This window comes from Epinephelus fuscoguttatus, linkage group LG13 (assembly GCF_011397635.1).
Source record: "Epinephelus fuscoguttatus linkage group LG13, E.fuscoguttatus.final_Chr_v1".
Taxonomy (NCBI): domain Eukaryota; kingdom Metazoa; phylum Chordata; class Actinopteri; order Perciformes; family Serranidae; genus Epinephelus; species Epinephelus fuscoguttatus.
Genome location: NC_064764.1, coordinates 17,735,076 through 17,748,807, shown reverse-complemented (window position 1 = coordinate 17,748,807; position 13,732 = coordinate 17,735,076). Strand labels below are relative to the sequence as shown.

The window sequence follows — 13,732 nt, the reverse complement described above, 5'->3', positions numbered from 1 at the left end:
TGCAGGGTTTTCTTAAGTACTTAAATAATGTATAGACTCATACAGAAGTAATCCCTCTCAATCATCACTTATGACTCACTAGATGTGTGTGGCGCTGTATTTATCTGCAGAGGCTCTACCTGCTGCTTGGATTGTCTTATTTCCCTCTTATTTTCTGTTTCCAGAATGTTTATGGTGTGTACCCAGTGTAGTTATTTCTGTTTAAAAATTCCTATTGAACTATGGTTGACATCTATCCACTGTCTTATGTTACTCAGACACACACACACACACACACACACACACACACAAAAAAACTGACCTAAAATCAGGGACACAATTATGCTTTTATTGTGAAAGACTGGGCTAGTTTCTATACAAGGGTATGAAATAATGTGTGTCTAACTAATGTGCTCGTGACATTTACAAGTGTCAAAGCTTCAAATCAGGCAGTTTAGGCAACTTACTGTAGGTCACGAATGGCATTTAACATGCATGTGAATGTAGCCATTAAAGTCCAAAGTGCCAGATCTTATTTGGTTAACTTAACTGATTAAAAAAAAAATCATCCATGTGTGAATCCTGGATTTACTTTTTTTTTTGTAATTAAAGGTAGGATCTGGAGGATTTTCAAACAAAACAAAATACAGACATATACAAATGAAATCCTGCTTAATCATCTCCTATGGGCTTCTACTCATGTGTGGTGGTGACTCTGTTTGCAGAGCTCCTGCCCTTTAACTGTATTTTGATGTTTTTGTGAGCTTGAATCGCTTCTGGGCGGAGATTTCCCCAGCCAATGAGAGAGCGCAGGTGCCGTGCCCGAGCGTGCCCGAGCGTGTCCGAGCGTGCACCAGCGCAAACCTTGCCTGAACCTCTTCTGTGAAGCTTTCTTCCGTACCTCCGGGCTCCGTACACCCGGGAGAGTTGAGCCTGATAGGAGGGGCCGAATTTGAATGTGTGTTTACAAACAGCAACTGGAAAATCCTCCAGACCCTACCTTTAATATGCCGATCCTGATAAATCACATAAAAGCATCTGTCAAATTTAAACTGGTACTAAATAGCATTTTGTATCTAATTTTACTCTTCTTTGATCTGTTCTGACAAACTCAAACTAGAAATATAGCTCATTTACTGACTACAAAATTAATTTCATAATATCTGAAGCTGCAGTATGCCACTCTGAGATAAGATCAAATAATGGACGTGGTCTTCCCTTCAAATAATTTCTTTTCAAATAGCTAATCAAAACTATGCTAAAATAAGTTGAACCCCAATTAAACCGAAAAAATCGAGATCAACTAAAATCATGTCCAAACACAAGAGAGAAAAAAAAAACTATATTACAATATTACATTTATCTCTTCAGCTTAGTATTTAACATAGAGGTCATCTGTATATTCGGTTTTCATTAATTTGAAAAGAACTAAACGGGATTCATATATGCACAATATTATAATCCAGCACATACTTTATTCCACTGGCCTCCAGTTTAAAGGCATGGGATAAAGATACCTTGCTGATCCCGTGTCATTTTTACCCCAAATGAAGCATAGCGTTGGTACAGGCAGAGCAGTGAGGTTGTGCTTGTGTTGGCTGATTGGCATCAGCTGTTTGCAATATGCTTCACCATGTTTGGCTCAATCACAACTGTTTGGCCTGTATCATCCAATCATATTCACGCAGGCACACAGTGCAGACGTTATAACCTTACACTCATCCCTGCTACTCTGATGCCAACTCATCTGTTGCATTAGTAACAATTTGTTTGATGGTTTTATCAGCTGTACTTTCCATATTAAAGGTCTTCTGTTTCTCTGGCTAAATGACTGAGGAAAATGTGCTATTCTTAGCATTTGTCTTTAAACAACTTCTAATTGCAGGGTGACATTTGTAATATAATATTATTGGCTGGTATTTAGAGAAGAGGAATGCTTGAAACTCTTTTTTTAATTTGTCAATTACATCATGAAAAATTAATTTACATCTGAAAAAAAAAATCAATAGTTGATAACATTTTGAGCAATACAAGCATTTTTTAGCATGTTTAAGTGTGACTTGAGTGGGATTTATACTCTATGCAGAGCCTACGCCGTAGCCTACACACGTGGCCTACACTGTTGTGAGCATTTTGTGTGGTTTTGTCTGTGTCACTCCTCAGTTACACCTCCAAAACACTAATCTCCGCGGGGTTTCTGTGAAGGGCTGTGAATTTGAGTTGATTCAAAACACAAACAAAACACACATTAAACATGGCTTTATAGCAACAATTTCAAACACAAGTACACAAATCAGCTTCACTATAACTCGCAGCATTCACAGACAAAGCATTTGTTCTTTGCTGGACACATTTTCCCCACAAATACAACACGCTAAAGTTAATAGCACAAGCTTATGACATTTTACATTGTATAAATTAGCCTAGCAGCTAGCAGACTTTTCCTCTACTCATATGAAGCAACATTTAACAAAGGTAACATTACAATGTTTGTTTCCATTACGACTCACAAGGTTCACCGACAAAACAACTGTCTTATACTGAACACGTTTTCCAAACAAATAACATACTAATGTTATTAGCACAAGCCTGTGGCATTTTACATTAGCCGAGGGGAGATTTCCTCTGATCGTATGAAGCTAGGATAAACCACACACACAAGACTTAAGATACTATTTGGTGGAGGCTTTATTGTCTCCACAATTTTCTGAAAGTAAATAAAGGCTTTGTTTCCCCTGAGGGAAATGGTTTCAGAGGTCTGGGTGGCCGCGACGTGTAGTTACATTTCTGGGAAGATGCACATCAGGCTATGGTGTAGGCTCTACATCAACACAGAGCCTACGCTGTAGGTACGGTGTTATTTCCTGCGTTAAATTAATATATTTAGTCTCAGTTTACCCTAATTAAATTCATAGTGAGAGACAGTTGAGGGGTTTTAGGCAGGTTTCATCTTTGTCATTGGGCCAGCTATGTTCAGGTATTCTCGAGCCTATAATGACTGAGGAAATACCACCACCTCCAGCTGACACACACACACACACACACACACACACACACACATGCACACACACATGCACACACATCAACACTCAGCAGCATCCCCAGACCCCAAACACATCTTCCACAAACCCTCCTGCTGGGACCTCCCACTCTTCATACTAACTAATGGCAGCTGAGAAAGAGTGTGAGAACGATGCACTGAGTCCATCAGTAGGGAGGAGGAGGCTCTGTGTTATTCCCTCTCCTTCAGTCATCTTTCTTAGGCTCTCAATTCTCTGTCAGTGTCTCTCTCTCAGGCTCTGCCCATGTTGCTGTCTTTCTCCCGCTCTCTATCTCTGTCTCACATACACACACACACACAAAGCACAGTGCACAACACATACATGTACACAAACACACACACTGAGACACACTCACATTGCAAAAGCCAAATCAATGAGTTATAAAAGCTGCAGGCCACAGAGCACCAGTTGGCTCAAACCAAGGACTAAAAGGGAGAGAAAATAATAATTCTGCTTTTGTGGCCCCGGGTCTGAAAAGGTCCTTCAAATTAAACCAAAGACGGGTCGCTTATCACTGGCTTCCAAACACATGACCGTTACATACAGTAAATGGTGACTTTCTGGTCTGACACTGCTATGTTTAAGGATTAGGTTGAGGCAAAAATTATACTTGGTTAAGAGGGTCTTCATAGCCATGGTTATATATGAGGTTGAGGAAGGATCATGGTCAGGATTAAAAGAAACCAATGCTGAATGTCAGTAGGAGGTGGGATCTCCGGTGTCAAAAGACACATGTTTCATTGACCTTTCCATCTACCCAGATGTTTTCCACAAGAAGTTTTGCAGCACTAGCGCATCACATAACTCGTGCCCTTGCTTTTGAGAGACAAAGGTCAGACTAGATACTGTCACAAGAGGTCCTTATCAGGCAAAAGTACACACACATAGGTCATATTTTGACATTTCAACAAATGACTGGTGCTGTTGTTTTTATTGTGAGGGAAGACTCCACAGCCAAGGAATTAATGTATGGCCAATGGCTTAACTCTCAACCAGTCTTCAATGGGACCTATTGTGCTCATTTTCAGGTTGACACTTTGGGTTTCTACAAGAACATGTTTACATGATTTAATGGTCAAAAACTTTATTTTTCATAACTTTATTAACTTTTAGGACTTTTTCATTAATCAACAATGTTTAAATGAGCACAAATTCAACATACAAACCTTTAATGTAACCTCACCTCACCTAGGACTGTGTGGTATACCGGTTTGTACTGAAAACTGGTATTTATTTTCGTTATGATATTAACTTTTCATATACCACAATACCGGTGAATAGCCCGAACAATGTCCGGAACGTGTGTGGCGGAAAAGTGTTTCAGTGGGGACCTATTTCATCGCTGCTCACCACAGGCATGTTAGAGCCGGCTAGAGTGAGAGCATAGAGAAAAGTCTAGAGGCAAGAATGGCTGCCGGAGAGACTCCTGAAAATGAAGCAACTGCACACGATGACCCAGAAGAGCTCATAACAAAAAGAGCAGTGTTTCCCCTATATGCAGCTAGCTGTGGCGCACCGCTGTTTACAGTTCTTCTCCGCTCTCTGTATCGTGCACGGTGGAGTTTCGCCCTCTGACATGTGCGCACACACACACACAGGTGAGCACACTAGAGCACGGCTCGGGCTGCAATTTCCATTACCGAAGCCAACGCGTGTCTGAGACAATTAAAACCGAGCACGGCACTAATGGAGCAGAGCCTGTGTTGCATTTAGGTGTTGTCACGTAAATAACAAATTCCAGCACTTGAACAAGCCAAAATACAACACAGCAGCATGTCAAGTGGGTCAAACCCAAACAAAAAACCGTCAAATACCGTGAAACAGATATGATTTAAAAAAAAAAAAAAAAAAAAAAGGTGATATGAAAATTTTGTCATACCGCCCAGCGCTAACCTCACCTTTACATTAGAAACACATTTTAAAAAATAAAAATAACAAACTGCTTTAAAGCCTTTTATTGTAGGTAATACATCATAAATAATATATCTAATATCTTTCTTATATTGGTGTGGAAACATCAACGATTTTCTCCTCCAAACTATGATATTTATTCAAGTTTCTTGTCAAAGACTACATTTTATAAGATTACATTGACAGCATGAGAACATTATAATTTACCTTCAGCCAGTAGTCAATTTTTACAGACTAGATCCTGAATGCATCACAATGTAACTCAATGCAACCTCCATGAGCTGTTAGTCAACGTTAATTAGCTCTCCTCCTGCTGATTTTAACACAGATTAGGTGTTCCCAATCTAGCATTATGATTAAAACAATAGTGTGTTCACTGATGCGACAATAGTGGATTTACCGTGTCCTTTCATCCCAACGGCATCCTGAGACAGGTCTGTCTTTACTCCAAACATATTTGCTATTGTCCCCAGGACAACAGGACACCGGCTGCTATTTGCCATCTCGACACACAACAGTGAGATCACATTTGACAGTCATTGTATTCTTCTTGCACCTGCTCATTACTTAAGTTTGTGGCCATTACTCTGGAGCCCTGCTTTTAAGCCTGCGCAGGAAAACATCGGCCACTGCCATCGTAAAATATCATCATATCTGCCAGCAAGCCGAATATCAGCAGATACCACTGCATCCCTATTCCTTATACTGTTGAGATATATAAACTACATAGATAAACTTCAGTAAATGCATTTTACTCACTAATACTGCCATCACTACTACATTTACAAGTTTCTAAAAACACTGATCTTAGCATTCATGTTAGTATCACTCAGAACAGTATTAAAGATAATCCTTACTGTCACTCAGTCTTGGACATCGAGTACACGGAGCACTGGAGGATCCATGACATGCTGCCTTTGATAAGTAAACCTGACCAGCAGCACAACCTGACAAAAACTCTTTGAGAAAGGAAGACTAAAAAAGTGTGAAGTCATCATCCTTCTGTCTGCAATTTATCAATCTGCTGTCACAGATATGAACACTCTGTCTCCACAGATGTCCATCCATCCATTTTTTTTGAATCATCCCTCCATCTGTGTTTAACACAGCACCTCACCATCCCCCAAAACACATGGAGATAAGCTTGATCTTTAATATGACAATGTGCGGCTCTTCTGTAGTGGAACACAACACAGACGACACAAAAAGCACCATAACACACTGAAACTTTACAATTCTAACTAGAAATACAACCTGCGCATTCATTCAGACAGAAGAACACTTGCACACGTTTTCTTTATCTCTCTATTAAATACCTCTGTGTTTCTCTCCTCCCTCTTCCAGTTTGATTGCGCTACCCTCGCCATCAATTCCCTCCCCTCTTTCCATCACTCTCTGTGCAGACCACTTCATCTATGCCTTCCAACACTGGCATGTCTCATCTTATTTGTTCTGTGGTCGCGATCTCATTAAGATAATGATGAATGAACTGTTTGACCAGGACCTGTTAACAACACGTCACAGACCAGCCCCCGATAAACCCCGGCCCTGTCTGTCTCCCTCCTTTATCTCACCATCTTTATCCATACGTGGATGTCATGATTCATCTCTCTGCTTCCTTTTTTTTTTTTTAAAACTGCACAACCTTTAATTGTATTGTGCTGAAATACATGGAGGGAAAAAGTGTAAAAATGTCAAATGAAAGATGACATCAGATGCTTTGCATGACATTTCCATGAATAATTGTTCAACTGTCTCAAGAGCAACAATAAACAGCAGCTTTTGGTGTCAGCACCCCCAGAGGAAAGTGAATACGCTCCAAATGTAAATTACAACTCAACACACATCCTTAGTATTGAGAATCACAGGTATATAACAGTAGAGGAGATTGCCCCTATAAGTAGATGAAGAGATTGTTTTTTTCCCCTAGAAGAAGATGAAGAACAAATCTAAAGTGCAGTCTGAGGGCTGGTGTGGATTATATAAGCACAGCCTAGCATAGCTGAAGAGGTCTGCAGGGATCAGGATCAATGCTTTCGCCTTCAGATTGAGTTATTTTAGTTTTTTCTATAAGAATATATACATGAATCAAAGTGTCAGTACAGTACATGCATGTTTATCTTTATTTATCTATTTATTATTTACAGTAAATTTATGCTATTTATCTTAAAGAAAATCTGAAACTTTTTTGACACTTATTTGACACATTATACTTGGGACCTTTTCAAAATGTAAAGATATGAATGTGCCTGATCTTTGTCACAGCAGTCTAACACAGGTGGACCTAATGGCACTGATTATGGCAATCTGTTTGCCATTGCCAGAGCTGATTGTTCATTGGCTTAGCCATCGTCAAAGGTATTAGTTGCACATGTGCACTTTTGGATAAGCCAAGTCAAACTATTCACTGTGAGAAAGATCTGTTGTGAGGTAAAAAGCACCTAGTTGTTAGTATTTCTATCCACAGGCGTCATTGCATAGCTTTTTGTTGTTGTTGTTGTTGTTGTTGTTGTTGTTGTATTCGTTTATTTGTTTGTTTCTAAGGGTGCTTTCAGACCTAGAGTTGTCTTGCTATTTTTTTTTTTAGAGTTGTCACCTATGAGGTTGGAACACGTTCACACTACAAATGAACCACGCCAGAGTTTGTTTTGTAACCGGACTGAGACCACCCCTTTAAGAAGGTCTCGGCGCGGTTGTTTTGGTGCGCACCTAAGTGTGATTGCTGCGTTCACACCTGCCCAAACGAATGGCACTTAGCAGGCAAACGAACTTGAGTTCAATTGGGTGCTTTCACCCACACCGAACCTGTAGTTCGGTTCATCGTCTGGTCTGCACCAGAGGGAAAAATGATACAGTGTTGAGTTCAGTTTTGGTTTGGTTCCTGTTCACACTGACTTTTTGCAAACAAACCAAGAGGAGTAAACATGAAGTCCCACCAACTGACAGGTAACTTGTCACTTGACGTGGCGTCAGTATAATAAACACACAAAATCACTGTATTCTACTCAGTTTCATCAAAGATAACAGTAACTTTATTTTCTAGTGTGGCACAGCTATAATAAGCTTAAAACTGACAACTGATCTTAATATATACTTTTGTTGAGGGTGAAAAGGCCGCAGCTATCATAGCGATTACCTTGGGATATTATTTACTCTAACAAAGCAGATCAGCGTAACTTAAATTCTGCAGAATGCAGAGAGAAACTAAACTGCCTACCTTAGTTGACTGGCTTACTTTGAAGGGAAACTCTAAGGAGCACTGGATCTTCTAAAACACAGCAAAGAAACACACACTGAGATAACAATATTACAAATTGAAATTGCATCTCTTATATTATTTGGACAGCAAAAAGAGGGATATGAAGTCTTTAAATGAAAATACATATTTCCAGCCACTGATGTATGAGCTCTGGACTGGCCCTACAGATGAACCAGCACTTACACTGTCACATTTTTTAAGTTATATGTTATCTGGATTGCAACTTGCATATTAAAGGTTGTTTGCAGCGCACTCTGTGGCTGTTTTGGGGGCCCGATCAGTTCATACAGTATTCAGGGCCTTCATTATATACAGGATGATGTTGGAATGTACAGTGTGCGTGCTCCTGGTGTTAATGCATGAGATGGGCAGTTTCTGTAAAACACCCAAATCAGACATTTAAAGAGATGCTGTGATGCACTATGATACTGCCAAAACCCTAAGACCCTAATTATTAGGTTATTTACTTGTCTGCATAGTTTTGTTTCGTCAGTTCTAAACAAGTGTACAGTGTAAGTGGCGTTGTACCTGATGATTTCTTTTTTTAATTTAGATAAAAGGAAATATCACAAAAGAAAAGATGCAATTGCGCAGACGCAAATATTAGAACATGTAAAACAAACAAAATAAAAAAAAAAACTCATCAAAACCATCATGCAACATAATCTTCTGTCCATCTGTTTGTTTCTAATGTTCCAAACTTACTGTATAGTTTGGCAAAATAAGTTAAAATATGGGTTTGTTCAGTCATATTTTGGCACACTGAAATGTACAAAATATAAGGATTATGCTGCAAGAATGGTGCAAGAAGTTTGTACATGCAATTTGATGCATCTTCACACACCATTAATCTTTCACCATTTTAAGTGATAGGAAATCAAGCTGACTGCAAGTAGGAAACGACCAGCTTAGCATACTCACTGTAACCAATGCATTTGATCTATATTGTATCGAGATTATTTTATACATTGCACTAAAATCAGGTTATAATAATGTAAATGAAAAATGAAATGAGGGTTTTGACAATCATATATCTCCGTCCTGTGGTTACGCTAAGTGCTCTATCTCTTAGTGAAATTTTGCGTAGATTATAAGGTAAATTTTGCTCAGTATAGAAAGTGTTTCAACTGCAACAAAAAAAATGCCATCTTTATTTATGAATTTCTTTTGGAAACCAGATGTGAAAAAGCACATTTTAACTCACGTAAATGGGAACTGAGAGGCAGTGGTTCCTGTGACTGATGTTGCTGTCCACAGCCTGTTCAAATGGAAGCTTCCAGGCATATTTTATGAGATGGATTCCTTTTGTATTTGTTGTCGCCAGCCTCTTTTTTTTTTTTTTTTTTCTAAAGTGTAAGTTTAAAGCCAAATTGATCAACAGTGTTGCGTCTCTCTCCTGGCAAGGTCATTTGTTTGACAAAGTGTCTTTTGAGTAAAGTAGGCCATTTCATTTTAGCCCAGGCGTTGTTAATGGAATGCTACTGATGGTACGTAAGGCGTAGGTGAAGTGCGTGTGTGCGTTTGCATGTGTGTTTGGCAGTTTGTGTGTGGCTTGTATCCATCACTGTGATAGTATCTCGTCCCTGCAGTGCCCAAAGGGAAACAGCACACATCAACAAATGAAGTGCATGCACACAGAAACACAAACACATGCACATTCACACTCTACCATTGGGATTGTAATGTCGTACACTCACATTGTTACAGAAATGAGTACTATGACAACTTACTGCTTCAGTCCCTGTAACAGTATCTGTGACTAATTTACTTTTACCTTTATCAGCAAATCTGAATGAAACTGAATGATCCAGTGACTACATTTGATTTTGTTTATTTTTTTGTTTATTTATTTTGCTTATTTGATTTTATACACTCCTGGGTGCAAAGATATCAGATGTCAGAGCTTGTTGTTTTTCTCAGGAAAAGATAATCCAAAAAAAACAGATCCAGGTTTTTCAATATGGATGGGATTTTGGGGGCGTGATGAAAGTATAAACTAAGAAGAAGTTGTGCAACAAATTACAGATCCTTAAAAAACAAGCTGTACGCTGACAGGATAGAACCACACAAGCCAGTGTGCTTTTCTTGTTACACTGAGTATGGTGTGTTGTTTTCCAAATAATCCTATGAAACGTACATCTCGTGTATGCTTCTTCACACCTCAGTAGCACTGGCCAACTCAGAGGGGGGGTTGGGGCAAAGGCGCACTTTGAACTTTAAGGTTTGGGTTTCTGTAGTGTGCACAACAGAGGCTTAGTTTACATGGAAATGAATAATCAGGATACCAGCAGGTGAATTTTCATATAACGACTAATATGCCCAATGAGTGGTGGAATATTGCGAGAATTTCCCCCAAAAATACAAAAAACAAATCTGCTATTAGCAATTCTCGTTGTAAATGTTGTGTGCACATAAGGGATTCATGGATTCAGACCATGAGTGCACAAAGAAGACTGCTCATAAGTTCGGAACGCTGCTGTCAGCGTGTTGCTCAGAACACTAAACTCTTGGAGTGGCAGAGCATACTCTGGGCACTAAGAGGACGTCTAATGCCAGGTTAACACTACACCACATTTTTGTCTGTTCCAACAGTCACTATGTCAGATTAGGCAATTGTGGGGTTATAAAATCGTGATGTGACTTAGCCGACAGACAACAGGTTGGTCCATGACCAATCATTCCAGATCGTCTTTCATGACGTGTGTGATGTCCTCGGGTTATTCTTGTCCTATTTTTTTTTTTTATCATTACTGTTATTTCAGTCACTGTGTCTGTTCACGTGCCAGCTGAAATGTTGTTGTAGTGACAAAAAAAGCGCCACCAGATGGAAGGAGCTACATTTGAAGTACTGCATGAAAACTATAAATGTCACTGATTCCTTTTTTCACAATAAAGCCTGTTTAGAAAAGGGATTCTCTCAACTGAAATTATAATGGGCTTTTAATTTTAAATGGGTACAGGAAGTGTTGTGTTTGAAATAACAGCGCAATGCATTAACTTTAACAAGGCAAACTGTAGCGGATTGAAAATAAAAATATAAAAATACAGAGGGAGTACTAAGTAATGGCCCATTTCTAGTGTAGTCTGTTTCAAATGAAACTGATACCCTCTGCAGCTGTGGTAAGTCAAAGCCCCGCCACTAGTTTTTTAATTTTATTCCTTTATATCGGTCTCCATTATGAAGAAATAACATTCTTTGCTAGCCTGATGCTAATGGCTGTTCTCACCAGATTGATAAAGTGCCTCTGTTTGACGCCATCATTTTTCCTTTTTTACTCAGTGTGGTAACATCCCTAGAGGAAATATCAAAAAGCGTGTGGTGTTGATGTCATACAGTTGTCTATGGCAGCAGATCACTCTGTGTTTCTATTGGTCAAAGTGACTGCTGTGATGGGAGAGGTCGTGAAAGACAAAAAGAAAATCAAACATGCTAGACTTTGTGTTGGAGGCGTCCCAGACATGGTGTCGGTTGTCCTCTATTATGACACACTACATGAGTTGAAACAACAGATTATTGTACACGAGTTCACGTGTAGTGTGTACCTGGCTTAAGAAGATGAAGCAGCAGAGCCCTATCCATTTTAATGTAACCATTTGTAAATTTGTAACTGGTAAAGTAGAACGCTTGATTTCTTTGGACAACAGTGCTCTTATTTTAGTCTAGAGTGTCAGATTGGATAGATGAATGCACCCACATCTGTCAGCTAAAAGAAGCAGGGGCAGTCCATCAAGACACAAGGATTTAATTTACTTTTATGAGTACATAAAAGGACCACAAAAAGTTATCATCTTGGTTTCTATTTCCATCAGTAACAAAACACAACAATATTCTTACCATGTATTTATTAACAGTGTTATTAGAAAACAAATAATAATAATATTTAAAACACAACATGTGTGTTTAACTGTTGCCACTTGGGGGTTTGGTGAGCTGCCTGAACTAACACACCCTGAAAAAACATGCCCTTGTGGTTCCCCCTATGGTGGATAAAACAAGTGTCCTCTGCAGTGGCCCAGTGTGCAAAAAAAGTGATTAGGGGCCCTCAAGGGTGTCCTTCCAGTGGAGAAAATCCATTGCAGTCTCATATAGGTTGCATGCTAGAAAACTTTTCTGTGTGCTGGTGCCCCATGGCATGCAGCTGGTGCCCTTGTTTTTTTGTTTGTTTGTTTTCAGCCTGACAGCCTGAGTGTGCCACTGTGCAGGAGCAACTGTATTTAACTTTTCCTGTGTTAAACTGCTTTACCCATTCCCAATAGCTTTTGATTTAGTGAGATTTTCTATCACAGAGATCCCTCTGCTGACACTAAAGCTGTGTCCTTTACAAGCTGTCTTTATCTGCGAAATGACAGTCCCATGTACATTTACATATGGCTGTCAAGAAGCGAGGCGCACAGGCATACGGCAGCCCATATGACTACGACAGGCGTGCGAGGAAAAAGTGGACAGACGTTCACCATGAAGGGACGACAGTACAGTGAGTCAGATAGGAATCACTACGTCTCTGTCAAATCCAGCCAGAGACCTTCAGAGGAGCTTGCAAGCAGATGAACACATGATTGAAGATAGCTAGTAAGTGGTGGCAGAGATGCTTTGGCTTCAGTTGAACGCGCCACACACAATTGTAAAGCACACACAAACACACACGTTCATACATTTACCAGGTGACTGCAGATGCCAGACAATCAGACTGACCATCCACCAGTGTATCCAGGAACTAGTTGTGAAAGAATATGGTTGTGCATGGAAGTTTTAGATGGAAGTTTTTCTCTCAGAATTTCATTTCAATTCAAATCTGTTGAATAGCTTTATGTACATGACACTTATTATACAGTATATATATTGCAAGAGCAGAAGGTGACAAATTTAATCACAATTCTTAAGTCCAATACGAACAAAAAAACTTTTATGCCATTCCTCATTCAGTATCCTGCCTATTTTTCTCAAGGTGTAATCGTGACACATTTGAAGGGACTCTGCCTAATGCTGCATTAATGCTGTACACCAATTTTAAGTTGTCACTAGCCTTGTGAATTATATACTACATATATAATGCATATATATATATATATATATAGTTTACTCGTTATATGACATATGTATTTTCTTTCTCTCTGTCTTTTCTGCATCTGTCACTCCACAGTAACTAAGACAGTGTGTGCCGAGCAGTGTGATGGACGTTGCTTTGGTCCCTATGTTAGTGACTGCTGCCATCGTGAGTGTGCAGGTGGCTGCTATGGGCCAAAGGACACAGACTGCTTTGTAAGTGAACACACACACACACACACTTTACAAACAAAGTACATGTTCAAACCAGTTGTCGACATGGTAATAACATACAATTCCACCAAAAACACATTTCCTGATCATACTGTTCTTTACATCTCCTGTTATTCACAAACCTGACACATTTTACTCATGACTTTTATCTTCCATTGAATCAAGGTACTCCTGAAAAAGGATTTCTGCCTTTCCCTTTTTTTCTTTTTCTTTTTTTTATTAAAATGCCACTTGTATGGCAAA

At 39.3% G+C, this 13,732-nt stretch overlaps 1 protein-coding gene across 2 annotated transcripts in view; it reads left to right on the top strand.

Annotated features, from left to right (window-relative positions):
* LOC125900168 (receptor tyrosine-protein kinase erbB-4-like) overlaps positions 1-13,732 on the top strand; it is a 479,428-nt gene that overhangs the window by 301,837 nt on the left and 163,859 nt on the right. For both annotated transcript variants that reach the window (XM_049595048.1, XM_049595047.1), the window contains exon 6: positions 13,353-13,471. In XM_049595048.1, coding sequence (XP_049451005.1) covers positions 13,353-13,471 — 119 coding nt within the window. The remainder of the gene's footprint in view (positions 1-13,352; positions 13,472-13,732) is intronic.